Source organism: Drosophila mauritiana, chromosome 2L (assembly GCF_004382145.1).
Source record: "Drosophila mauritiana strain mau12 chromosome 2L, ASM438214v1, whole genome shotgun sequence".
In the NCBI taxonomy this organism is placed as follows: Eukaryota; Metazoa; Arthropoda; class Insecta; order Diptera; family Drosophilidae; genus Drosophila; species Drosophila mauritiana.
This window is the reverse complement of record NC_046667.1, coordinates 2072503-2097578: the sequence shown is the minus strand read 5'-3', so window position 1 is coordinate 2097578 and position 25076 is coordinate 2072503. Positions and strand designations below refer to the sequence as shown.

The window sequence follows — 25076 nt, the reverse complement described above, 5'->3', positions numbered from 1 at the left end:
TGTTCATTTGCAACGAGATTAAGATGTAAACCCTTCGTGTTATTTATTTACCACCCAAGCCACAGTGAAACACCCGCTTTCTATTTCGAATCAAATTTTATTCAATTTAAATTATTTTTACATTTAACAGTTGAACTTGAGGTTTAATCTCGATTTAAAACACGCATATCCGATATCTAAACAAGCTTGCCACTAACGTTTATTACAACTCTTTCCATTATTTTTAATAGACTTTTCTTTTACTTTGAAAGTGTTCCTGAGGTCTTTTTAGGTAGGTACCGTTGATGGTGTTGTTAATTCGATTTGATTCGATTCGATTCCACAGTGATGAGAGAACTAGGCGAATTGTTTATCTTGATTTTTATTAAATAAAATATTAACAATTCGGGGCTGTGGCCCGGTTCACTTGGTTAGTTTTAGTTGTTGCTTTTGGCGCCTAAACTTGGACTTTGACTTTAGCAAAAGTAAAGCACATAAATAATAAAATAATATCAAAAATTGATTTAGTTCTGTGGCTGATCCTCCGGCGCTGGCAGCTTCTCCCAGGTGGGCTCCACTCCCCAGATCTCGCGGGCGTACTCGGCGATGGTGCGATCCGACGAGAACTTGCCGCTGGACGCAATGTTGTTGATGGACATCTCCAGCCACTTGGCTTGGTTCTGGAAATTAAGCGAAGGAATCGTGGTTTAAATAAAGATCTTTGCTACTTATTTTGCTAATATCTGACTGTTTCTTTAAGTAAAACACATAGTTAAGCTAACGAATCTCACCTGGTAGGTCTTGGAGACCAGATCCTGGGCCTTGATGTACGCATCGTAGTCGGCCAGCAAGTAGTAGTGGTCGTACTTGAGCAGAATGTCGGCAATGTTCTTGAACTCGTTGGGATTGCCGGGGCTGAAGAATCCGCCCTGGATTTGGTCGATCACCTGCTTGACCTCGGGGTTGGCGTTGTAGTAGTCGTAGGCATTGTAGCCCTTCTTCTTGAGCGCCTCCACCTCGTCGACGGTCATGCCGAAGATAAAGATGTTGTCCAGACCCATCTCCTCGGCCATCTCCACGTTGGCACCGTCCAGGGTGCCGATGGTGAGGGCGCCGTTCAGCTGGAACTTCATGTTGCCGGTACCAGAGGCCTCTGTGCCGGCGGTCGAGATCTGCTCGGACAGATCGGCGGCGGGCATAATCTTCTCGGCCAGGGTGACACGGTAGTTCTCCAGGAAGATAACCTTGAGCTTATCACCCACAATGGGATCGTTGTTCACAACGTTGCCCACGGCGCAGATGAGCTTGATGATCTGCTTGGCCACATAGTAGCCCGGAGCAGCCTTGCCTCCGATCATGATTGTCCTCGGGGTGAAGTTGGCTGTGGGATCCTTCTTGATCCTGTTGTACAGGGTGATGATGTGCAGGCAGTTCAGCAGCTGGCGCTTGTACTCGTGAATACGCTTCACCTGGATGTCGAACATGGAAGAGGGGTTGATCTTAACGCCGTAGTCCTTCTCCAGAATGGCGGCCAGCTTCAGCTTGTTCTCCTGCTTGACGCGGGCTACATTGCGCTGGAAGTTGGGGTCCTTTGCCCACTTCTTCAAGGCAACCAGTTGGTCCAGATGCACTGGCCACTCGTCACCGATCTTCTCGGCGATCAGGTCGGAGAGTCCGGGATTGCAGAGCAGCAACCAACGACGCGGGGTAATACCGTTCGTCTTGTTCTGGAACTTCTGGGGCTCCATTTCGTAAAAGTCATGGAACAGCGAGTCCTTAAGGATCTGCGAGTGAATGGCGGCCACACCGTTGACGGCGTGGGAGCCCACGATGGACAGATGAGCCATGTTGATGCGCTTCTCGCCATCCTCCTCCACCATCGACATGCGGCGCATGCGGTCCAGATCGTCGGGGAACTTCTTCTTCACATTCTCCATGTGCAGGAAGTTGATGTGATAGATGATCTGCAGATGGCGGGGCAGGATCGACTCCAGCAGGGAGACGGGCCAGCGCTCCAGGGCCTCTGGGAGCACGGTGTGGTTGGTGTAGGCACAACTCCTCACGGTGATGTCCCATGCCTTATCCCAGGTCAGATGCTCCTCATCAACCAGGATGCGCATCAGCTCGGGTATGGCCAGCGATGGATGGGTATCGTTCAGCTGAATGGCCACCTTGTCGGGGAAGTGATCGAAGGTGTTGCGGACCGCCTCCCGGGATCCGAACTTCGAGGCCTTGTAGCGGCGGATGATGTCCTGCAGCGTGGCGGCGCACATGAAGTACTCCTGCTTCAGACGCAGCTCCTTGCCCTCGAAGAAGTTGTCGTTGGGGTACAGGACACGTGAGATGTTCTCAGCCAGATTGCGGTCCAGCACGGCCTGGATGTAGTCACCATCGTTGACTGGATAGGTGAAGATAGGCATAGGTTAGTTCTTGCCTTATCAAGGGGACCTCTACTGATAGATACTTACAGAACTTGAGGTTGAAGTCGATGGGCGACTTGGCGGACCACAGACGCAGCGTGTTCACGTGGTTGTTGTTGTATCCGGGAATGGGGTTGTCATAGGGCATGGCAAACACCCTCTGGGTGTCCACCCACTTCTTGCCCTCGGGCGTGTCGATCACACGGCCGTAGAAGTTGACTGGCAGCATGAATTCCGGACGGGCCTTCTCCCAGGGATTGCCATAACGCAGCCAATCGTCGGGCTCCTCCACCTGCTCGCCGTTCTTGATCTTCTGGGCGAAGATACCGTACTCATAACGGATGCCATAGCCATAGGCGGCCAGACCCAGAGTGGCCATCGAGTCGAGGAAACAGGCGGCCAAGCGACCGAGACCACCATTGCCCAAACCGGCGTCCTCCTCCATCTCCTCCAGGTTCTCGATATCCAGACCCAACTGGTACATGGCCTCCTCGCACTCGCTCTGGATTCCCAGGTTGATCATGGTGTTAGTCAGGGAGCGACCCATGTAGTACTCCAGCGACAGATAGTAGACGCGCTAAAAAGATACGGGGGTCGTCATTAGATCTATTGTATCCATGATTCATTGACTTTAAATTGGAAGATCAAGATTTCATGGGATTATTTCATGAGTGGGATTCAGATTTCGTGCATTTCCGCAGTGCATCGGTCACTCACACCAGGTTCAGCTGTACAGTGCATACAATAACTATAATACAACGAACGACTGATAAGAGGGGCGCCGGCTGAAAGACCTAGTTATGTTTGGCCAGAAGGTCACCCAGTTTCCAACTTTTACGGTTCCCAACGGAATTATCGCTTATCAGCGAAAAATCGCACGGTAATTTCAGGGCAACCCAACTGGAAACTATAAATAGAGGAAGGCATTCACAATCACCGGTTCGATTGAGTGCGAATCTATCGATCGATGTTACGAGGGCATTAATTGTGTTTATAGCAACGCTATCAAGCGATTGCAGGCTGACTGCACTTTGCATGCTGGGCAAACATCATGGCTAAGCATGAATCTATACAGCTCGGAATGGCGATCATTATCACCAGCCAATGCTGGGCTAATCATGGATCGATCACGGATCACCAATCGCCAATCAGCATTGACGACAACATCGCCCACAGTGTCGCCAGTCAGTAGCTAATGGCTCCCAGGGTATGCTAATCCTATCCCTTATCAGTCTACCTATGTAATCTATGCCCTAAAACGCATACCTATCGCGCATGATGCTTTCAGATGTCTGAAGCTATGCGATCCGGCGAAAAACTATAGCTAATTAGTTCGGAATGTTTGGAGAGTGTGTTTTTGTGTGCATATTTGTAGGTGAAAGGGGTTAAGGCGCCTATATAGGATCCGGGACTTCGATTATGAATATTTTGCAGTCCATTTAGCAGATAAGATATACAGAATTAGGTGAACAGGGTGTTTGAACTGATTCGGGCAATATGTGCTGGTCAATGGAAATGCTGTGATAAAACAAATTATTGATTATATCTGTATAGGTATACCAAAATATGAACTATAAAAGTAGGTATATTTCTAGTTATGAAATATGAGGTGCACTCAGTAAATACTGAGAAGTTGGCAAAAATTTAAATATCAAAACCAATTCTAAGCATGACCTTTTTGCTGCAGAACAAAAGAAGTTAATAACCTAGTTAGCTTATCTAATCGAAGATAAGAGCTTCACAACAAAACGTGAGTAATCTTTCGGATCCATAAAAAGCTTTTGGAGTCATTCAACTGCCGGCGCTAATGTTTTCCACAGCAGTTTGTTGTGTAGGGTCTTTGATATTCGTTCTGGCCAGGCCTATAGGCTTATTAAATGCCAGACATATGTTTTTTGCGGTTTTGATAAAGAACGCCTCACCAACAAACGACCGGTGTTTGCTTGCCTTTGTTTATTGTTTTTTTTTTTTACCTACATGCAATAAATAAATGACAGATGTGCATAGGAAGTGGGAAATGCAATAGGTAGTGCCGCCCTGGCATTGAATTTTTCATGATCGCTGATAGCTTAACGCTTTTAATTGGGTTTCCATGTGGGTGATAAGTGGAACAGTATTTTCGATTTGGTCAGCCTGACTAGTGACTAGTACTGCTTGTGGAAAACTACAGGGAAATAAACTCTTTTGTGTGACTATTCACCCCGCTGAACTTTCTTCAATTTGCATAAATTGGTTCAGAGCCCGATGGACGCCAAGTTGTCTTCAATTAACTCTAAGTACCAATCCACGCACAACAACAGCTGTTTAGGTATCCATAAGATACAATCGTCGTCAGTTCATATATTTCTATTTAGATGGTTGCGTGAGCTAATTGCATGTGGGGGGACAACTAAACAAAATCGGGCCTATAAAAGTTCCTCAACCTGAAAGAACGGATATATAAGTACATATATATATGAGCACGAAAAGAAACCGAAATCGAAATGGTAGCCAAAATAAAAATGAGAGAGGAAAAATGGGGGAAATTTTCCTTGATATTTTTGTCAGTTGGTTGTTGTTAATAACCTTTGATTGACCTTGAAAAAATGTGTGCCGACGCCGTGACGGTATCCACAATTTAGTTGAATTGAAAATATTTATCACCCAAAAGTGTATATAGCTCGAACTTCTAGCCGCCGAAATTGCTCGAGTCAATGGAAAATTAATAGATACATTTTGGTGGGCTTGAAATTGAAAGTGATTTAAGCTGACATTCAGCAAGGACAAAAATGTTTAGCAGCCGATGTTGACAAATTTACAAATGAAAAGCTCACGCTTTGGGCACGTGTTTGGATACATGTACATATGTAGATACAAATATTGTGTATCTGATGGATGTGGCTAAAAGGGGGCACTTATTATGCACACTTGCCCTACTTAAGCTGCATTTTCTGGGCTAATCACCATGCCCATAGTAAAAACGTATTACTAAAAACTCATAAATATGTTTGGATAGATATAGAAGTAGCTTGGCGACAGCTGCTAAATGCAGAGTTATTTTTAAGCTTTTGTTGCTTCGTCAGCTGGCGGGGAAAATTCTCAAGTGGGCGCGGAAAAAGGGGGTGGCTGATAAATTCGCCGGCTTTTGCAGCACCTTTGCAATTTGTTGCAGTGAAAGTGTCACACCTTTTTTTGGCGCTACTTCTTGGCATTGATCCCATTGCAGTCTTTGCTTTTTGGCAATTTCGCGGATAATTAAATGAAACGAAACAATTATGTAGTAGCAAAACAACGAAAGCGTGGGAAATGCAGTAAAAGCCGAAATTGCAAATAAACAGTGAACATTCGGAAAATTTTCGAAATTTAAGGGTAAGAAAATAAGGAAAGTGCCTTTTACCTTATGTTGCATAGAATACTTATTTATAATACAAAATACATAGTGAAAATATTTATGCTAAAAACCAAACTGCTTCAGTTTTTTAAGAATACGTTTATCGTTTCCCATTTAATTTTTAGTATTTTATTGGCTGAGTGTTCACTGTAAATTCGTTAACCAAAGCGCATTGGGGAATAAATCAGCAGCGAATAAAAGAGAATGGAGCAGGCCGAAAAAATGTCGTAATAGCCAAAGAAATTTCGGAAAAAATATTTCAAAGGAAATTTTTTGAAAAGTTTTGGTTGCCGCAGGAAGGGATAATCAGGCCTCCAGAACTCCAGAGCCCGGACAAAGTTAGGTTAGGTGGTCCGACCACTTTTTTTTTGGAAAATTCCACGGACGAAATCAATAATTGGGTGGCCTGGCTGGGCGCGGAACTCACCTTGGGATCCTTCTCGTAGTAGTGCTGCTGCGTGCGAATCCAGCGGCCCACCATGTTGTCCTTGACGGTGTTGGCCAGGGCGAAGTAGTAGTCCCTGAGGGTGGACACATTGCGATCCTTGACCAGGGTGTAGTGCAGGTGGCGATTGAAGTTCTTCTTCACCTCGGTGACATTGCCCACCTCGGCGATCCCGCGCACCGAGATCTGTTTGCGCCGATCGGCGTCCGATTGGGGCTTCGACATGGTGTCCTAGTTATGTATGTCCCTTCTCTGTGGCGGCTCTATATAGTTCTCTGATTCCGTTGCGTGGGTGCGCGTGTGTGTGGCGTAGACCCGTTTGCGTGTGCGACAGCGAAGAGGAGACGGAGACTATAGACACAACCCAGACCTGAACCTGAACAGACGACCGTTCGCAGCAAAATCCGGAGCGATTCTCACTTTATACTTTCGGCATACTTTCGGAGATAGCTTTTGCGCCAGAGCTTTTCTCTCAGCGTGCTGCTCCCCTTGTAAACAACTCCTAGCGCACAGTGGGTGCGCTGAGTATCAACTGTTATGAACAGATAATTATCATCAAGGGGATACAATTCAATAATATTTTTTGTTACTTAAACAAAACACCTAAATACTACATTGTAGATTTTTATATCAATCAGTTAAGAATGAAAATGTTTTATATTTCAATAAGAGGTAATAACTTTTTGCAGTATTTTTTGACAATACCGCCCACTGTGCGTTTCTGATGCAGCGGTTCTTATCTCGCCGGTGCATTTTGTCTGTCTCTCTCGCACTTCAGCTATGCTCTATTCCTGCACTGTTCCGTGTGCTCTCGCTCGCTCACTGCCTCTCTCTCACTGGCGCTCTCTTTTTGCCCCAGTCACCTTGTGCGAAGGTCATACATGCGTATTTGTTGTTTATTTTCTGTTTTTGTTTCATCTTGAGCATTGGTATGCTTTTTGGAATAGAACGGGTGGCGCCCCCATGAATCGGGCTTGAGCTTTTTGAACCGACGGCTGTCAAATGGAAGCTTTCAACCATCTGTTGAGTGGGGAGAATTGTGGCGGGCTGGATATTGGAGATGCCAACCTGCTATGAATTCAAACTATACTAATCTTAAATATACTTTTGTGTCTGAGAGATACTTTTAAAATCTTAGGGATCCTTTTGTGTCTTACAGATATATTTTGTTTTATATATCTCATTGGATATTTTCGTATTTATTCTAAAGAAGAAGAATATATTTATTTAGAAAGTGCAACACCGTCATCGCACTGAATATTTGTGCACTGCTGTGCCTCACTCGACTCGTGCAACAAATGCTAATCACAGGACAAAGGGCATCTGCAATTCTATCCGAACAATTCAGTTATTCCATTTCTTGTTTATTACTTCCCATAATGGCACTCCCATGTTCAACTACTTGGGAATGCATGCGGAAAAGTCCTTGAAAGGTGGTGGAAAGGGGGAGGGGGAACATTGCAAAGGACCAAGGCGCCGCTTGTTTCGTGAGCTCACCATTTGCTCGGCTATTTCGTAGCAAATGAAAATGATTAGCACATTTGGCAGGAGGAAAGTGAGAGCAAACCTTTTGGACATCTGCCAAGTGGGCTGCCATCGAAGTGAACGCCATAATTCATAAGCTTGTCTGCTAAAAATTTAAAACTTAATTGGAATCTGCTGCCTCATTCTGCCAACCGTACGCTTGTTGACTCCTCTCACATACATATGTATGCGCTATGCAACTAGTTTTTGTTATGTTTTCTTTTCATTTTTTGTATTCAGCTGCGAGTATTATGCAAAAGTTACACCTAGGCGAAAGAAAAGTTCGCTGAGAGAAATTAGACTGCTGTAGCTTGGATCGTTGTGAAATAAATAACGAAGGTTGCGAATGTTTTTTTTATAATACGAGTGATTTATGTCGAATTACTTTGTGGAATTCTTGAAACGACGCTTTGTACTGATAAGCAGAGTGCTGAGTTCGCAGGTTTCATTTCGATTCGAACACTCGTTGCGGAATGACGCTATACTTTGCGTTTCTCGCGACGCTGATAATCAGCCTTGCGAGTGGTCAAAACTTTAACTACAATCAGGTTAATGTGTATAATACTTTAACCGAGCAATATTAATACTCAAATGGAAAATTCGCCTGCAGATACGACCTGGCACATATGGCAGCAATCCCAGCGAGAATCGCATAAGGACATTTCCTTGGGTGGTTGCTGTGCTCGACCAGAGGGATTGGCTGTTTCGCTATATAGGAGTGGGATCTCTCATTAAGCCCAATGTGGTCCTTACTGCCGCTCATATTCTGAACGAAACACTCGAAGATGATCTGCTGGTGCGAGCTGGCGAATGGGATACCTCGACTACGGCTGACCAGCAGCACGTGGATCTCGAGGTGCTGAATATAGTCTCCCACGAACAGTTCAACAGATTCAATGCCGAAAACAACATGGCGTTACTCATTCTGGTATCCGCATTTGAGATGACAGCCAAAATTAATATCATCCCATTGTACCTAGGAGAAGCTAATATTCGAGAAGGATCCTGCTTTTTCAACGGCTGGGGAAAAGTATATTTGAACTCGACGGACTACCCCACCGTTCTGAAGACGGTCCAGGTCGATCTTGTGAGCATAGATATGTGTAGCAGGCGGCTTCGCAGAAATCTGCCCGTCCAGCAAATATGTGGGGAAGGTCTGGAAGGCAAGGATTGCAGTGGCGACGGTGGGGCTCCTCTGGTTTGTCAGATACTTACATATCCATCCAAGTACGCACAGGTGGGCATTGTCAACTGGTTAAGTCAAGTGCCTGGCGTTAATACACCCACTGTCTATACGAATGTACTTGTTCTGCTCCCTTGGATTGACTACCAGCTTAGACTTGGAGCGAACTTCCGTCCCAGAAGATGAAAACTCACGCTCTAGCCAGTTATTTATTAAATCTTTATTCGGAGAATCAGAAAAGAGAGCAAACCGTTTGAAAAGTCTCAAAATTAACTGCAATGGTTATTACCTAAATAAAAAGTGGCCTGTGTCCAATCCCAAATGTCACGGAATTATTCATATGAATTCTGAGTAAAAATACTATTTCATTATCAACTCAAGTCGCTCAATTCAACATTATCAGTTCAACAAATGCTGTGCAAGTATTTATAAATATAAGAAATCGTTGTTTAATAAGCAAGATAATTTATTAAGCATTATACGTATTGCTTCGTACCATAAACTTTGTTGCTGAGCAACACGGCGGATGCGCGATGTTCATTGAAAATGCCTTTTATATCCCTAGAAATATTGCATTGTGCCTCGTTTTTCCGCCAAGTGTACAACGCAAGCAGAAATAATCTCGGCTAAAAAATCGCATTTAAAAAAGGACAGGTAGCTGAAATCTGTAGAGGTGGGCAGGAGTTTTGTGGGCGAAACGGCGTTCAAAAGTTAAAGTGTTGCCATTTTTCATTTTTTGCACGCTAGTTGTTTGTTGTTTTTGGCTTGTTTGTTTGTTTGTCGCTCCACAAAGGCGAGTGTGTGTGCGTGGGAGCAACCAACACAAACACACAAAACATATGAGAGTTGCGTTTGCCGTGTGAAAAAAAGAGCGATTCGAGTGCTTGTTAGAAAGAGTGCGAGTGCGGTGGGAAAGGGACGCCAGATGGATGGGGCACACGAGTGTGTGCATGTGTGAGTGAGATCCTGAAACTCGTTTTGCCGCTAATTGGATGCTGAAGGTGTCCTCCGCGCGAGTGTGTGTGTATGTGTGTATGGCTGCGGTCATGTATGTGTGTGTGTGTGCCGGCCGGAGTTGAAGTTGCCAAACATCATTAACAGCAGCCCGACACGCCCAACGCCCACGGACTTTCACACTTAAACACATGTATTTGCATCCTGTTTTTCCAAATTAATACATTGCAAAAGCAAAGCCATATTTTATTTATCTGAATAAATATATTTAAAAAAATGGTGAAGAAAGTTGTTTTTTAGTACATCTGGTATTGTGCTTTAACTATTGATTTCTTATTTGGAATGACATTTGATGGATTTTTTCTGCAGTGCACCTGGCTGTCTGAAGCCGAAAAAAGCGCTGCCTCAATAATTACAATTTTTTGCGCTGCTGCCTTTGCAGCCAGTTCTCGTGATGAGATTAAAGTTTTGGCATAATGATGTCTCATTAAATTAAATGGCAGCATTTGCAAACAAAACTGATGTAATTTGCCCGCCGTAGTTGTCTGATTAATGTGGCCTGCCTGGCACTCGACTGAAAGGCGGAAAAGCCGGGAAATGGATCTCCACGCCGTAAACTGTTTGTCTTTTTTGACTCGGGCCAGTTTAAGTGTTTGCCATAAAATTGTGTATCAATATCAATATTGGAGGCGTGCCCAGTGAGTTCCAGGTGCCCCGCCGGGCTGCCCTGGCATACACACAAATTGATATCGAATTACAATAAAATCTGCATTTATCAAAAGTTCTCACGCACACAAGCTCACCTGCGCACACGTACGGCACACACATGCAACAGTTGTAAGCCGGCATTCGTATGCGTGGTATTTGGTAACCTTTAACCCTTTTTTGTCGCCCGCGCCGAAAGAAAATCAATCAGCAGTGCCTTTAATACACTAATTTCCAATTTATGTTTAAGCTTCGTTGAAAGGGAATATACAACAGGAAGTAACCTAAGCAGCTGGTCGGAAAACATAAATTGAGGTGATACACCCACGCTCTCAGAAAACTTCAAAACAGGATCGGAAGAGGGGGCACCTTCAGGATGACCTCCCAGCGGAAACATTTGGGGGCAAGCGCGGCCATTATGAGCTACTTAGCAACCGATTTGTGCAGCACTTGCCGCACCTCACGCACACATAAGCACTCCGCCGGTGGCATTAGTGTGCGAATGTGTGTGTGTGTGGGTGTGATGGGGAAAAAAACGGACCCAAATCGCCGAGGATTTGAAGGTTTCAGGTTTCCTGAGAGAGGGCGAGAGCATCTTGTGGCATCGGCGGCGTTTGTTGAATTGAAATTGCTTAATTTAGCAGATAATTTGGCCAACAAATTGTTTTCTGTCCCCCCAGAAAAACAAACACACATTCAGGGAATGTAATTAGCTCGCTTCCTGTTTTTGTTTGCCATTGCTTTTGTGGCTTTGTTCGAACGATACAAACACTCCCATGTGGCTATTTGTATGCGATTTATGGAACCAACTTGGTTCCGACCAACTTGGCACTATTGTTGCGACAACTATTCAATTACCCCCACCTCTTCGCCCAGGCTACTTTCACTCCCCAACTTCGACAAGTGCGCCCAAAGTCAGTGTTTAATTGGGTTCCCTTTTGTCCGGATTGCAGTTTTATGTTTAACAATACGTGAACTTTGATTCCCAGCTTTGGGTCAACTGGAAGCACTGCGAGAAAACACTTACCTCTTCTTCGGCCAGTTTACCTTGATTATCTGCGTCAAGTCGTCTAGTAATTAAAATTTACAACATATACAAGTTGTCGGCCAATTGAAAGTCATATTTTCAAAAGGAAACGGGTTAATTGACGTTATAATTGTCTTAATTGTTAGAATAAAACTGACAATCAAGTCAATTTGGCAATGATCCCAGCTAATTAAGTAATGGGTTTCCAATTGAATGGGTTTCATGGCTGAAATAAGTTCCGGAGGTTTGTTTTTTAAGTTTCTGGTCCAAAAGTCTTAGCCCATTAAATGTGCTATAAAATGTGGTACACGTTTGCATTTTGAATTTATACAAATTTCTGCACATTGTTTGCCGCAAAAATTTACATATTGAAGTAAAAAGTTTGCAGAAGCCAGAATAAATTGCATAAAATTTATTTTGGCTGCTATTGCTCCGAATGAAAATTATGTGGAAACTGGCCGCAATGTTGCAATATGTTTTTTCCAAGTATAGGATGTTGCATTTTAACGTGAACATGCATATTTGTGCATATTAAGTAAATAAGAGCATATGAACCGTAAAACAGAAATTAAAATAAGAGTTCATGCTGATTTTGGACAATATTTGCAAGGGTCAACATATTTTCCAACTGAATTTTATTTTCATATTTGGGCTCGTAATAAACCCTATGTCCAACCGCAATGTCAATTTGGTATAACCAATTCGTTTAAGCCAAAGTCAACACTTTCTTAATCAATTTGCTCCTATTGGTTTCAGTTGAGTTAAACAATTACTGCCCTATTCAACGGCTATTTTACAACACTATTTTTGTGCACAAATCCGATTGGCAGCCACACTTACATATGTTCACATGGAAATATTTATAATAATTCACAGCTTAAATGTGACTCTGTTCGGTTGCTACCCTGTTTTAAGCAAACATTAAATTATGCTGGGCTTGGGGGAATTATGCACCAGCTGATATGACAAATATCAAAATTCCACTACAGGACACTGAAAAGTTGAAACTACTTCTTCGCATTTGGTTTTAATACGATTCATCTTTGTCAAGCAGATAAATCAATTTGATACGGATGTGTGAGTCGAATATGATTTATTGTTATCCTGGCTGTTTGCACCCTGTGAGTCCTGCAACCTTTCGGCGATATAGCCATGTTTTATTGCTTTTATGGTTTATTTTTTGTGAGCTCCTATCAGATGCACAAACTCACAATGTGCATTCAATTTGCTAAGCGGCTTTAGGTGTGCGAAAAAGCAGCGAAACAAATCAATTTGCATATTATTATGAGCCATTATTGTTCTCACTTTGATGGAGCCGAGCCAGAGGGAAACTTCGCAGCTGAAAACACTTGACTGCCTTGACTGCCAATAAATTTCCGTCTGGGCCAAACTCCCAAAAGACTCTGGGTGACAAGCCGAAACAAAGGAGTTGAATTTATTTGCCCCGAGCCTTGAATTATTTCAGATTTATTTACTTAAAGTCGCTTCTGGGCCAGCTCTTTTGACAACTCAACCTTCTCCACTCAGCTGGAAGAGCTGGAAAAGGGCAGTTCTTCTTTCGATTGGAGTTTTAGCCGAGTTTCGTCCTTGGCCCGAATCAATAATTCATTGACCTTCTGCGGTCGACAATGCAGCGATGGGTTTATTTGTTTGCTTCCTTTTTATTGTTATTTTGCGGCTTCTTTTATTTAAAAACCAGCGTAAATAAAGTGTCATTATAGCACAGAAGGGGCTGCTTGAAATATCTAAATATATTTGTGTACCTTATTCAAACACCCATATGGAAAATTGTTTCAAAATTAGATGAGTCGGTTTATTGATTTTTGTATTTGTTCTGCAATTCAACTGCACTTCACGTTTAATAATGCAAGTAATGTTCGAAAGGGTGTCGATGTTTGATTTATGTGGGCCGCAGTTCAAAGTCTCTGGTGTGTCAACACTTTGCGTTTGCCAAATGAAAAGCCTAATCAATAATTGAGGTCGGGTGCTGGCCAAAAATTTATGGCCCGAGCCGCGGGCTAATTGCAAATATTTGGCCAGCGGGCTAGCTGCGTATCTGCATTCGAAATGCACACAATATATATCCCATAATCCCATTTCGATTCTGATGATGCCTCGGGGTCTTTTTGGCTCAAGCGGCGCCTTTTGTCTGCGGCATAAGCTAATTGTTTTGTATGTATTCGCCTTGTTGCATAAATAATATCGGATGCCGCGAAGTGGATAAACTCCTCTTGCACGCAAATCGAATGAAATTGAGCGCAAATAATAATAATAATAATAACGGTAGTAGTGGTAGTGGTATTAGGGGCGAGTGTCCTGCGCGCTAAGGACACTCAATTTATGCAGGAGAATGTGCCAAACAATTATCCCGATAAAACGTGATTGATTATGCCGGCATAGTGGCTCGCAGTTTTTCCGGCTTCCTCGGCATTTCCCTTTGCCATTTTCCCAACCGGCTAGCATTGGATTTTCAATCAATGAAATAATTACGTGTTCTTTCCCGGGCCCAATGGAGTGTGCAAAATTTTCAATCAAGGAATGCGACTGCGATGGGGAAATCTACTTAACCAAATTGATGACAATGCGATAAGTCAGAGGCTGCGAGTTAAGCCGCTTAAATGCTTATAAACAGCCAGTACGTCTTCCCCTCTCCGATATCGGACAAATAAATATATATATATATATTCGATTCCCACATTAAGCCGCCTCTATGCCAATTGCTTGAGAGGGCAACTTTTTGGCCAGCTATGCGAATTATTTGTGATGCATATGCCGGTATTTTCACTGGCTGTGCACTGAAAGAATTTTAGTAGCATTAGGTTATCTTAGTTCATCATTTTGCTATACTTCCCAATAGGGTTTAGTATTGGGTGGATATTGCTACATTTCAAAGCCACTTTCTATAATTAATAAAGAATAGATTATTTCGATTTACTAACAAATGCAGATGTATTTTTTCCTCTGCTCGATTTTGGCTTCAGTTCGATATCGCATAAGTTGTTGACATGCCTGGCCGCATTAAATTCAGACCCGGCACGTACAACCATTTGCGGGGGTGGCACAGCCCCCGGGATCCCCCTGGGCCACCCCTTTTTTTTTGGCCAGGTTGTGTGTGCATGAGCATGAGATTGTCGCAAATATATCAAATATTCGTACCGTGCCATAAATAAGCAAAATAAGCGACTACTTTGCTCTCATAATTGGCAATTTGCGTTTGCCACTCGTTAGTTGGATTGCCCCTCGACTCCTCGCTTCCCCTGACCCCTGATCCCTGGGCTAACCTCCGTTTCCGGAAGAGTTACAGCTGCTTATTAGGCACTGACAAGTGTCAACAGAGCAGCAACACATAACACTACGTATACCTAATACGCACTGTGCCCCGCTGCGCAACCACAATTCAACTTCACTTGTTCTCGATTGCAATTTGTCAAGTTGAACACAGAGATGGGCGAGGGGAATTCCGTCGGAGTCCAGAGTCCTGGATATTCCACATACGCCACGTGCAACCGAAGCAAATTTTCAACTTTGCGGCTGGCCAACAACTTTCGAGCCACTTTCACTCCAAAGTCAAGTCAAAGCAAGCGTTAAAGGTAAGCACAAAGTTGGCCAGGTGAACTGCGAGAAAAAGAGGGGAATGAGACGGAATTCACTTCCTTATTACCGCACAAGTATTTCAATGAGAAATAGTTGGCAATTGTTCACTTTTACCTGGCGAAGGTGGACTGGCAGTGCATAAAATGGTTTTTGGTTCCAGGAAAATACTTGGCATGCTTATTTAAATTGATTTTACCAGATAAATATAAATTTGTACAGCAAGTTGGCATTATGGCATTGAACTGTGCGTTAAATTCAATTGCTTTCTTATGAATTAATTGCAAACAAATACTTTTTGTTGCTGTGTGTAAATAGAATTCCCTAGGGATAGCTTGGAAGGCATTTGCTAGATTGGCACTCGACTCTTGACCCTTTAAGTGATCGAGGCAGTGGCCCAGAAAAGGACTGACTTGCTCATCCCAATGGAACCGACACCTTCGGACCGACTAGGTCCTGTCGCAAACTTAAACTGGTAAACAACTCTTGGCAAGCAAACAGGATACTTGTGAGCAGGGGAGCAAGCAGCTGGAGGAGGAGCCAGTCTGGCCAGGAGGAGCAGAAGGGAAATCGTCTAAAAAGTGGCACCCGCACGTGAGCTGCTCCTTGGGGCGAGAAGGACTCATGGCGGAAGTGATGATGATGCTGATGATTTCCGCAAACAAATATTTCGTTTGTTCATGGATGAGGACTAGGGGAAAGCTCGGCATTAGGAGAACATTAGCCCAAACAAATTTTCTGGGTTGCCCTGTTGCCGGCAGGTGTAAAAGTGTTTTTATTATTTTACTTTTTTCTCCCTTTTCGGTTACCTTTCAGCATTTGAAAGGTGTGTGTGTGTGCGTGTGTGCATGTGTGTAAGCGCTGTACATTGTTTCACTTCCGGTTTGTGCGGTTCTGTTGCTTTTGGCGGCTGGAAAACGAGCTCAGTGGGTTAAATGTAGGCATCTCCGCATCGCCGCCATCCCCGCATCCTCGTCCATGCAAATGGGTTAGGCCCGTCCGCAACAAAATGCGGCACAATGCTGCTGCTGCCCCAAACAAAACTGAGTAAAACAAAAAAATTAGGCACACACAGCAGCAGCAGCAGTAGCAGCAGTGCTGCTGGTAAAAGAAAGGCACCCAAATAAAATGCTTACAAAGGATAAAAAAGGAGGAAATGTTGCTGTTGCAGCTCCTGTGCTTGACACTTGCAGATTTAGCGCTTCATTTGCAGCAGCAGCTGAACGAGATACCATATATGCCACATAAGGTATATACATATATGGGGTTTTTGGGGAGAGGGGCATCCCATCACCATCACCATCCCCATCCTCATACAAATTTGATGTCAAGTTTTGGTGGATTGTTTAACATAAGCAAGTGCTCGGGGCTAGGCAGGGATTTCGCTGGATTTCTGTTTACATTTGCATTTTCATTCTGTCAGTTTAAGGTTTAAACACACTTGACATCCGAGATAAATATTTTAACAAACAACTTATGCAAGCCGCTTGTAGTTTAAGGCGTCACTTTGCACTTTAGGAGCGTTAAATATGCAGAAAAATAAGGTAAATCCACACATATTTATCCTAATTACGCTTTGTTAAAAGCCACGTTAATTCATTAATGGGCTGAATTAAAATTGCTTCACACTTAAGCGCGATTTATGAACTCGAATGTAATTGTGATTGATTTAATTAGTTCACTTTTAATTACCAATTATGCTGCCAGCTTTAACCTGGCTTAATGTATCAGCTCTAGAAATATTCATATATTTTGCGCCTTATTAAGCAGTGATAATCCCAGTTTTTTGCAAATATCACCAGCTCACTGCGAATGACTCCTTGGTGGATTTTCACTTCCTGCTGTTTTTCCAACAAATTGCCTAAATAAACAGCATTTTCTGCTTTGCCGAATGCTTCTCTTCTTTTTCCCTTGGTCCTTCGTCCTTTCTTGTTGGATTGTTCTGGTTTTTTGGTTTCTCGGTGGCTGACTGTCTGCAAATCGTTTGTCGCTTAAGCTGCTCGCGCAATTCAAATTGATTTATAACGAAGAAATGTTCCATCGAGTCGGTGGGGAAAATGTTTGTCTCCCGTCAGGGTGGGAAATCCAAAACCCATCCCCTCCCCCCCCTGACTAGATACCACCCTGCGATGGAATGTTTTTGTGTGTGCCGGGTTGCCGACTAGATTTCTCGTGACATTTGGCTCCACTTGCTGCTACTTGCCGCTCTTGCTACTGCTGCTGCTGCTGCAGTGCGATTTTGAGAATATTTTCCTTTGCCGACGCTTTTCCTACGCTTTTCCTGCTTTTCCGATGCAAGGAAATATGCTAGGGCCATGGCAACGATGCTGAATCGTGCCCAAGCTGCAGTTTGTTGTACGTGCAATGGCAGCCAATAGTCAAAGTTGTCATTTATATATGCTCCTGCCTCCTTTCCAGCGCCGCTCCTCTCCCTCCTCCCTCACCCACCAACCATTCCCAACCCAACAGCCTCACACATTTTCCGACTTTTCCCGGCGTGGGTGGTTCTGGGTGGGTGGCGCTGGTTCTGCTGGGGCCAACTGATTTATGACACTCAAATGAACTTCGACGCTGACTGAATAAATTTTGAGAGCGACTTTTGTGTCGAGTTCTCGATTTGTATGGCATTTTTTTTCGCTTTTCCGAGCTCCACTCCTCTATTTTGCCGCCAAAAAAACCACAAATTTGTCCCACACCGATGCGAAAACTAGAATTAACTAAAAATACATTGGGTATATTGCCGAAGAAATTAACTATATAGAATCCATAAAAACCAACATTATCATTTAGCTGGGAAATACGCACACAAGCACTTGTGTTATTTTCGGGCTTAAAAAATGATAAGTCAATAAAAATACTTTCAAGTTTTGATGGCTTTTTGCTGTGCAATATTTTTCGAGTTTTCCTGATTTTTTAATGCCTGTTGTTCTTCACGCCAGTCTTCGTCTGCTTCTTCTTGTTAGTTAGTTGTTGCTTGTTTGGATTTATGAACCTGCCACAAATTCGTCAGCGAAAATCCCTGGGAAAATTCTCCTAGCTGCTGTGTTTTTGTTCCGTTCTTTGTTTTTCTTTTCGCTTCTTGTTGAGTTTGTCAAATTTTTGACATTGAATCTGCAATGCGGGTGGCTAGAAAAAAATGATAGCCGCAGGTGAAGGCAGCAAAGGATCTGCAGGAGCAATGCAGTTTCTGCCCGACTGATTTTTCCACGCTTGGATTTATTTTCATTTTTTCCGGCTGCGCTTCGTGTTTTTTTCCCACGCCCTAGAAAAAAAACTGGCTGCTTGTGAAATAATTGATGTGCAAATGTTGAGAATTCAATTGAGTTCACCTTGAGTGAAAGTGAGGGGCAGAGAAAGCCGATAGATAGACGGCGGCTTTCACTCTGACGAACGTTAAATGTCAATGGAATGTGGGATGGGGAGGGGTGGAAATGGGGGTGGGAAAGCGGGAAAAAGGGGGCGGAACGAGAGGAGGTGTCTGCAAATTGGTGGCTTAAATTGATTAAGTTCAAATGCAATCGATTATAAATTATGAAGAGCAGCTTAGGCCTATTATATGTGGATAGCTGATATATTGGCATTAGCAAATTCATAACTAGTTCATGCCAAGTTCGCGGTAATTAATTATTTAGAATATTAAATCCATATTAGTTGGATTTAAATGGTTTTAAATGGCTAATAACATTGAAGAAATATTATTAGAGTAAAATTTATAATTATAACTATTTAATATTGTAGCATCTAATAACTATAAACATTTAGTCTAATATACTTTGGAAACTAAACTTTATTAAAAATATGGAAATTTCTCAAAAATAAGAGCCTGGGGAAAGGTTTCTTTAAATGGAGCGAAAACTGAAGGGGTAACTTTATGCACAGAATAAAGGGATTTTATCTGTCTAAAAAGAAGCAGTTTAAGTCCTAATGGATTGTTGGACTTTTTAGAACAAGAGGTTCATGAAAAGCAGAAAACATTCTTGAGGGATATTTTTAAAGGCTAAAAAGCAGTCGAATCTCAACAAGGATATTTTTTAGGCTAATAAAAGGACATTTTAGACCGGGTATCTTTGAAAGCAGTACAGGAAAAGTACTAAGCGGAATTTTTTGGACTGAGCTAAAAGATTCTTTGACTATGGACCAAGGAAAAATATATCTTTCTACTTGGTCTAAAAAGCAGTGCAGACTGCTTTCTACTTAAAGCAGGGGAAGGATATGCAAGACCAAATACAACGAAAGCTGGTAATTAATCTCTTAGTTTTTTGAAAATATTCTATCAGCCACATATAAATATTTAAAATTAAAAATATTAGAAAATAATACAATTAGGGCTGTTGGGTGAAGGGAAATAAATTAATTTATAAATTAATGAACGCCCATGACAGCCTTTTGACATTGCGCTGCAAGGATATTTTGGGGGAAATTTTTTCCCCAGGATTTCAAGAAGCTTTAACACACATTCGGAGTGCGGCGAATTGTGGTCCTTACAAGCTTTTCCGACTCGTGACTGTGTGCGTGTGCGCCTGATTGCCTGCGTGTGAGTGTCCTGTTTGCGTTGTTGTCCTAGTCGGTTTTGAACTTTTTTTACGTGCCTCGGAAGCCTTCGCTTTTACCTTCGCCTTTGCCTGTAGCCGCCGCAGTTCATGCCGCCGATCTCAGTATTGTGACGGCAACCAGGGGCTGCGGAAGTGCCACACACTCGCGACCTCGAGTCCTTTTCGCGCACAACGGTAAATCGAGTGGGTCAGGCGGTTTTTCGAGTTTCCCGTGTTTTCCGACTTTTCCGGCGACCCAAGGAAAGGCGTAATTTTGAAGTGCGTTAACGAGGAGATTCGCCGGAAAGCGGACTTTTCAATGGCCCCGTGGAGTGAAAAGCGGGAAACAACAATAGAAATTTAAATATTCATGAACAGTGTCGATTGTCATCAATTGTGCGATGTTGTGTGGTGGCTGTGGGCACATCGCACCCGCCAAACATTGTGTGGAACATTTCACGCTCCTTTCGCCAATCAATGGCACGTCATTGTCAATCAGCAGACTGGAAAAACAATAACAACGAACAAACAGCAGATTACAGATTACAGATATCAGATATCAGATGGAGGACAGCAATAACAATAAGCAACTGTGTCAAATGTCTGCCGTATAAACTAGGATTTTGCATATTTAATCTACTTAACATGCAACTGCAATTAGGCCTGTTTAAGAATGCCCATTATGGGGATTTTTCGGATTATGTCACGGGGTGGCTGAAAAACAAAACCAGCCAATTGACAGTTGACATTTGTAACGGATTAACCATGAAATGAAGTCCCCTAATCGCCGATTCGTTCGTGCGTGTCCATAAAACTGTCAAAATGAATAAATAAACTGTCAATTGCAACCAGCCCTTTGGCGCCCCAAAGTATGCAGCAAAATGTGCCGAATTCCCACTCAAAAACAAACATCGAACATTGATCACCGAACACTGAGCACTGAACACATATTCCTCCTTTCGTCCTTCGTGTGATTTATGCTCACCCAGGCGTGGAAACGGAAGGTTGGGCAGGGTCCTGGTTTTATGCCCCAAGTGAGGTCGGAAAATGACGCGAAAATCATCAAGCAATTTGCTTTTTTATAGGAGATAGATGAGGCACGGCGAAAAATAATAGCGCACATAAAAAGGTGCATAGCCTTAGCTATTCGACAGAAATGTGCTGAGATATTGTAGGATATTTGTTATGTAAAATAGGAAATGTATTGTTAAAAATGTAGGAAAAACTATTCTAACTATTTCGTGCAATGCTCGAGTATTATCGAAATTAGATAAGCGAATCAAAATATACAAGTCATAGTATACAAAGTCTACAAATTAAATTAAATCACTATTGCTGCAGTATCTGATTGTCATGAAACACAAATTGAATAAATTAGATGATATTACTTTAATATATCACATTAGGTTTCCATTGCCCAGCATGTGAGTTTGCATTATTTTGTTAATTGAATTGATTGGTAATTGCATAAAAAGAGCCATAAATAAATGTAGTAAATCATGCAGGCTTATGCTAATGACCTGAATTAGATTAACTGATTGAAAAGGCGCCGCAAATAGGAGCATAAAAAGTCAAAATAAATCATTAAGATCCCTAATTAGATACACCACGCATTTTCTCGCCGTGCACGTGTGTGTGATGTGTGTAGTAGAGCTAGGCCAAAATGTGGCCCAAACATGCAATCGGGCCGCGTTGATGGCTCTAATGCCAGCCCTTTTGGCCGTGTACAAGTGCAGGAGAAGTGCTCGAGTTTGTTCTGCACTGGTTTGTTTGGATGGGTTTGGCGTGGCGTGGTTTGGTTTGGATGGGCCGGATGGGTTCGGTTTGGTTTGGATGGGAGTTGTGTGCTCGGGGTTTTAAGGGGCCAACGACGAGTGGTTCGCGCTTTTGTTTTCAATGGATTAGCCGGCTTTGGAAAGTTGTACAGCTCGCAGCAACTGTAGTTATGTGCATAAGTCCTAATTTAAAGTCGTCCTTAAATTTTCGATGCAGTGGGAAACCCATTCGCGTACTAAGAATAGCAACTTCCATGGCACGGCGCTTTTGCGACTTTGCCGAATTACATTTTTAATTAAACACATTTTGAACACACTTCAGCAATTACGCAGACAAAGAATCCTCTGGCAATAATGTCATTTTAAGGCCCTTGACTCATAAGCCAATTAAAAACGGCAAAGGACACAGAACTCAAATCAGGACGGCTCCAAGTCTCATTTACATTGCCATACATCTTGGGGAAGAGTCGGGAAAAGGTGTCCTGTTGTGTCCTTGCTGTGGCCCGGCTTACGATTGACACCTGACTATTCACCTGACTTTGGCAAGGACTTTTGTTCCGACTGCCACCAATCAATCAAGAGCAGCAAGGACACCGAGTCGTTCGATGGCTTAGGTTGGCAGTCCCTTTCCCAAAAAGTTTCCTGTCTTCGTCCTTGGGCGCGCCGAAAATTAAAATTCTTCAATGTGAGGAAAGGCATAAAAATGTATAAAATATATATGAAAAGGCTGTCAAGGGTCGAATAAATAATGTAAAAAGGGAAATGCTTTTTTTCCCCGGCGCCTTGGGGGCCCGAGAAAAGTTCCTTAAGTTGTCTGAGCCAACCGCACGAATTTAAGCCAAAGAATTTTAGCCCAAAATCGGGCAGCATTTTCAACTCTAATGGAGTGTGAACCCACATACATCTATCTATACGTCTGCTTGTATGTACAGTATGCCCAAGCTGAGGACTTGGCTCACCTAATCACATTGAAAGCTTAACGCCCGCCCAAGGACATATCCTGAATAATGAACGCCATTGTCGGCGGTTGGGTGGCAGTTTCAGTTGGGGGCTCTTTCGCCTCCAGAGTTTCGTTGGCCACTTTTTGGCTAGCCGGCTAATGACCGTGGCTGCCCAAAAGGGAGCATCAATAATTCAATGGCAGCTTTGAATGCGCTTTGAGCGCATTACATTTAATCAGAATTCATGCAGGACATAATGCGCCGTGTTCGCATGTGTGCGTCTATAATATGTGTGCGTGTGTGTGTGCTAGTCTTTGTGATTGTTTATGCTAATAATTCATAAACACGCGCCTGTGAAAAGACCGCCACCAACACACGCACACACCACACGGAATCTTGTGGAGCAACGCTTATTGACAGACATCCCGACAGGAGATCCCTGCTCTCTGCTCCTTGTTCTTGCTCCTGGATCTCCCCCATCTTGCAGCTTTTTTGAACCCGGGCCAAGCCGCTTAGCCATGGACATACACACGGAAAAACTTTATACTATGGGATAGAAGTTCCTGATATGTAAATCATTAGTTTAAAAGCTTGTGCTATTCAATTTCATGCTCATTTCCTCCGTAACCCTAATCACCTTCTCTAGTGGAAATTAATTTGTACGTATTGTCCGATTTCTTTCTGTGTACCCAGAGGACTTAGACGACGGCAGAGGCAAAGTTCATAGGTGGCTTGCGAAAGGCTTCCCAAGCTGTTGGCCGCACTTTGTGGTCCGTGCTGGCATGCCAGGATAATAAAATGTTGCCAGGACTCACGTCTAGTCGTCCTGGCCGGCCTGCTTGCCTCCGCACATGTGTCCTGGCACATTCCGCTGCATCTGTTGCCGCAGGCCGACGAGAAAGAACAGGTTTTAATCTTTATGAAGCATATTTCATATCGTTTTTGGAACGCTTTTTTATGACTGCCGCCCGGACGGGTCTTCTTTTCGACATTATTAAAGGGCATTTTATTGATTGGTTTGCCGGGCTTTCCTGCAGGGAATCACATCGCAGGTGGAGGCGTCTGATTAAAGTTGATTTTACGTGCGGATGTTAATGCCGAGCTCCAAAATGACAGAGGGGCAGGAAATGATTTCCGGGTCATGCTTCCCTTTGTCTTTGGAAACTTTTTCGATTCCTGTGTAAATAAATATTTGATATCATGCCACAAATTTCATAGAAAAATGGTTTTAATCATGAGCAAACCTAATGAGATCTTGAGTCTTTTTTTTAAGTTCATCGTTTAAAGGGAAAGTTTAATCTCCTCAGCACAAAACTTTTTAATTATTTTATTTTGCCTCTTCCCAGCCTTATACTCTTACACGCTTAAGAATGTATGAAGTTTTTTGGTGTTCCTTTCTTTTTTCTTTCTCATCACTTTGGGTGGGGAAATGGGTAAGAAAAACTAAATGTATTTCTAGGTATTACCTTTAAAATATATATTTAATTCAAGTTTTATTGCCACCCACTTCTGCTCAGTTCAGTTTCTAATTAGTCTTAGCTTAAACGCTGGCCATTGCAATTACACTGGCCAACACAACACACACTTAGCTAATCAGCAGACAAGCCAGAGTCATTCGTTTCCTGCCACGCCCCCCGCCTTCAAGTCCACCACCCACTTTCCACTTTCACCTCCGAATCCAAATCCTAGAACTATTTATTTATTGTTCGGTTCAAGTGCAAGGCAATAAATCTGCGGCGAAGTTTTGTGTGTGTGCTGAATTTCATTTTCTGTATCATTAATTACGATGGTTTGTTTAAAGAATGGCCGCACAGACCGCAATCGCCATTCGGCCGCCACTCGATAATAAATCATTTACCTTGCACCCGAATGTAAAAGTGAAAGTGGCGACGCGGGGGCAACAACAGGGTCAGCAGGAAAATAAGCCAAGAGCTCGGTATTTGCCATTCGCTTTTTTGTTTTGTTTGTTCTGCCGATTTTTTGCAGTTGTTTGCTGCTCAGCTTTGTTTTGTTTTCTTTTTGTTCTATTTTTTGTTTTCGTTGGAAACTGATAAGGATTAAGGGCATTGACAAAGGAATGCAGAGCAGCAAGGACACGGGCAGGTCAGGGCGTTGCAAACTGCAAACTCAATGGTCAGCGGCCCACCCTGCGTATACGTAACAAAACGAGCCACGAATGCAATTAAATTAGACTAACAGCAAATGGCCAAGAGAGCCCGTGCGGGCGAGAGATAGAAATGGCCACGTAAACTGATGTGCAAAAGGAAACTGGCAAGGATACCAGTGGGCAGAGGTCCTTTCTGGGAGCGAAGCGGAGTAAACTGGAGTGCCGGCGAAAGTGGCAGCTAAAATGGCAAACTGAAAATTGGAAACTTTGCCACTCGCCAAGCGAAACCATGGAAAGCAAAAGTGTTGATGCGCCGAGCAACAGGCGACTTGGGAAAATAACCATTAAAGTGCAGGGACTATTAGGCCACGAAGCGGGTGATTAAATTTAACAGGCCATCTAGAAAGTTAGCGAATTAGGTGCAGTGCAACAAATGGATTAGGTCCATTTAAATAAAGATAATCTATATGTTTTATATACAATTGAAGGCTGCCAATCACTTTTAACTTTATTTGCCTTGAAA

General features: G+C 43.1%; 3 protein-coding genes across 4 annotated transcripts in view; 2 read left to right on the top strand and 1 right to left on the bottom strand.

Moving 5' to 3' along the window:
• Window positions 1-343: 343 nt before the first annotated feature.
• On the bottom strand, window positions 344-6628 carry LOC117150952 (glycogen phosphorylase). Its single transcript, XM_033318125.1, has 4 exons — window positions 6197-6628; window positions 2448-2976; window positions 771-2377; window positions 344-659 (listed from the first exon to the last, which is right to left on the bottom strand). Exons 1-4 carry the CDS (start codon window positions 6437-6439, stop codon window positions 504-506), a joined length of 2535 nt encoding a protein of 844 aa, XP_033174016.1. The 5' UTR covers window positions 6440-6628; the 3' UTR covers window positions 344-503.
• Window positions 6629-8191: 1563 nt separating this feature from the next.
• LOC117150611 (phenoloxidase-activating factor 2) lies at window positions 8192-9253 on the top strand. Its single transcript, XM_033317575.1, has 2 exons — window positions 8192-8286; window positions 8349-9253. The coding sequence occupies exons 1-2, from the start codon at window positions 8212-8214 to the stop codon at window positions 9105-9107; spliced, it is 834 nt and encodes a 277-aa protein (XP_033173466.1). The 5' UTR covers window positions 8192-8211; the 3' UTR covers window positions 9108-9253.
• A 10609-nt stretch (window positions 9254-19862) lies between these two features.
• LOC117150428 overlaps window positions 19863-25076 on the top strand; it is a 41568-nt gene continuing 36354 nt past the window's right edge. For both annotated transcript variants that reach the window (XM_033317304.1, XM_033317305.1), the window contains exon 1: window positions 19863-19925. The gene's annotated coding sequence lies outside the window, so the exon portion shown is untranslated. The remainder of the gene's footprint in view (window positions 19926-25076) is intronic.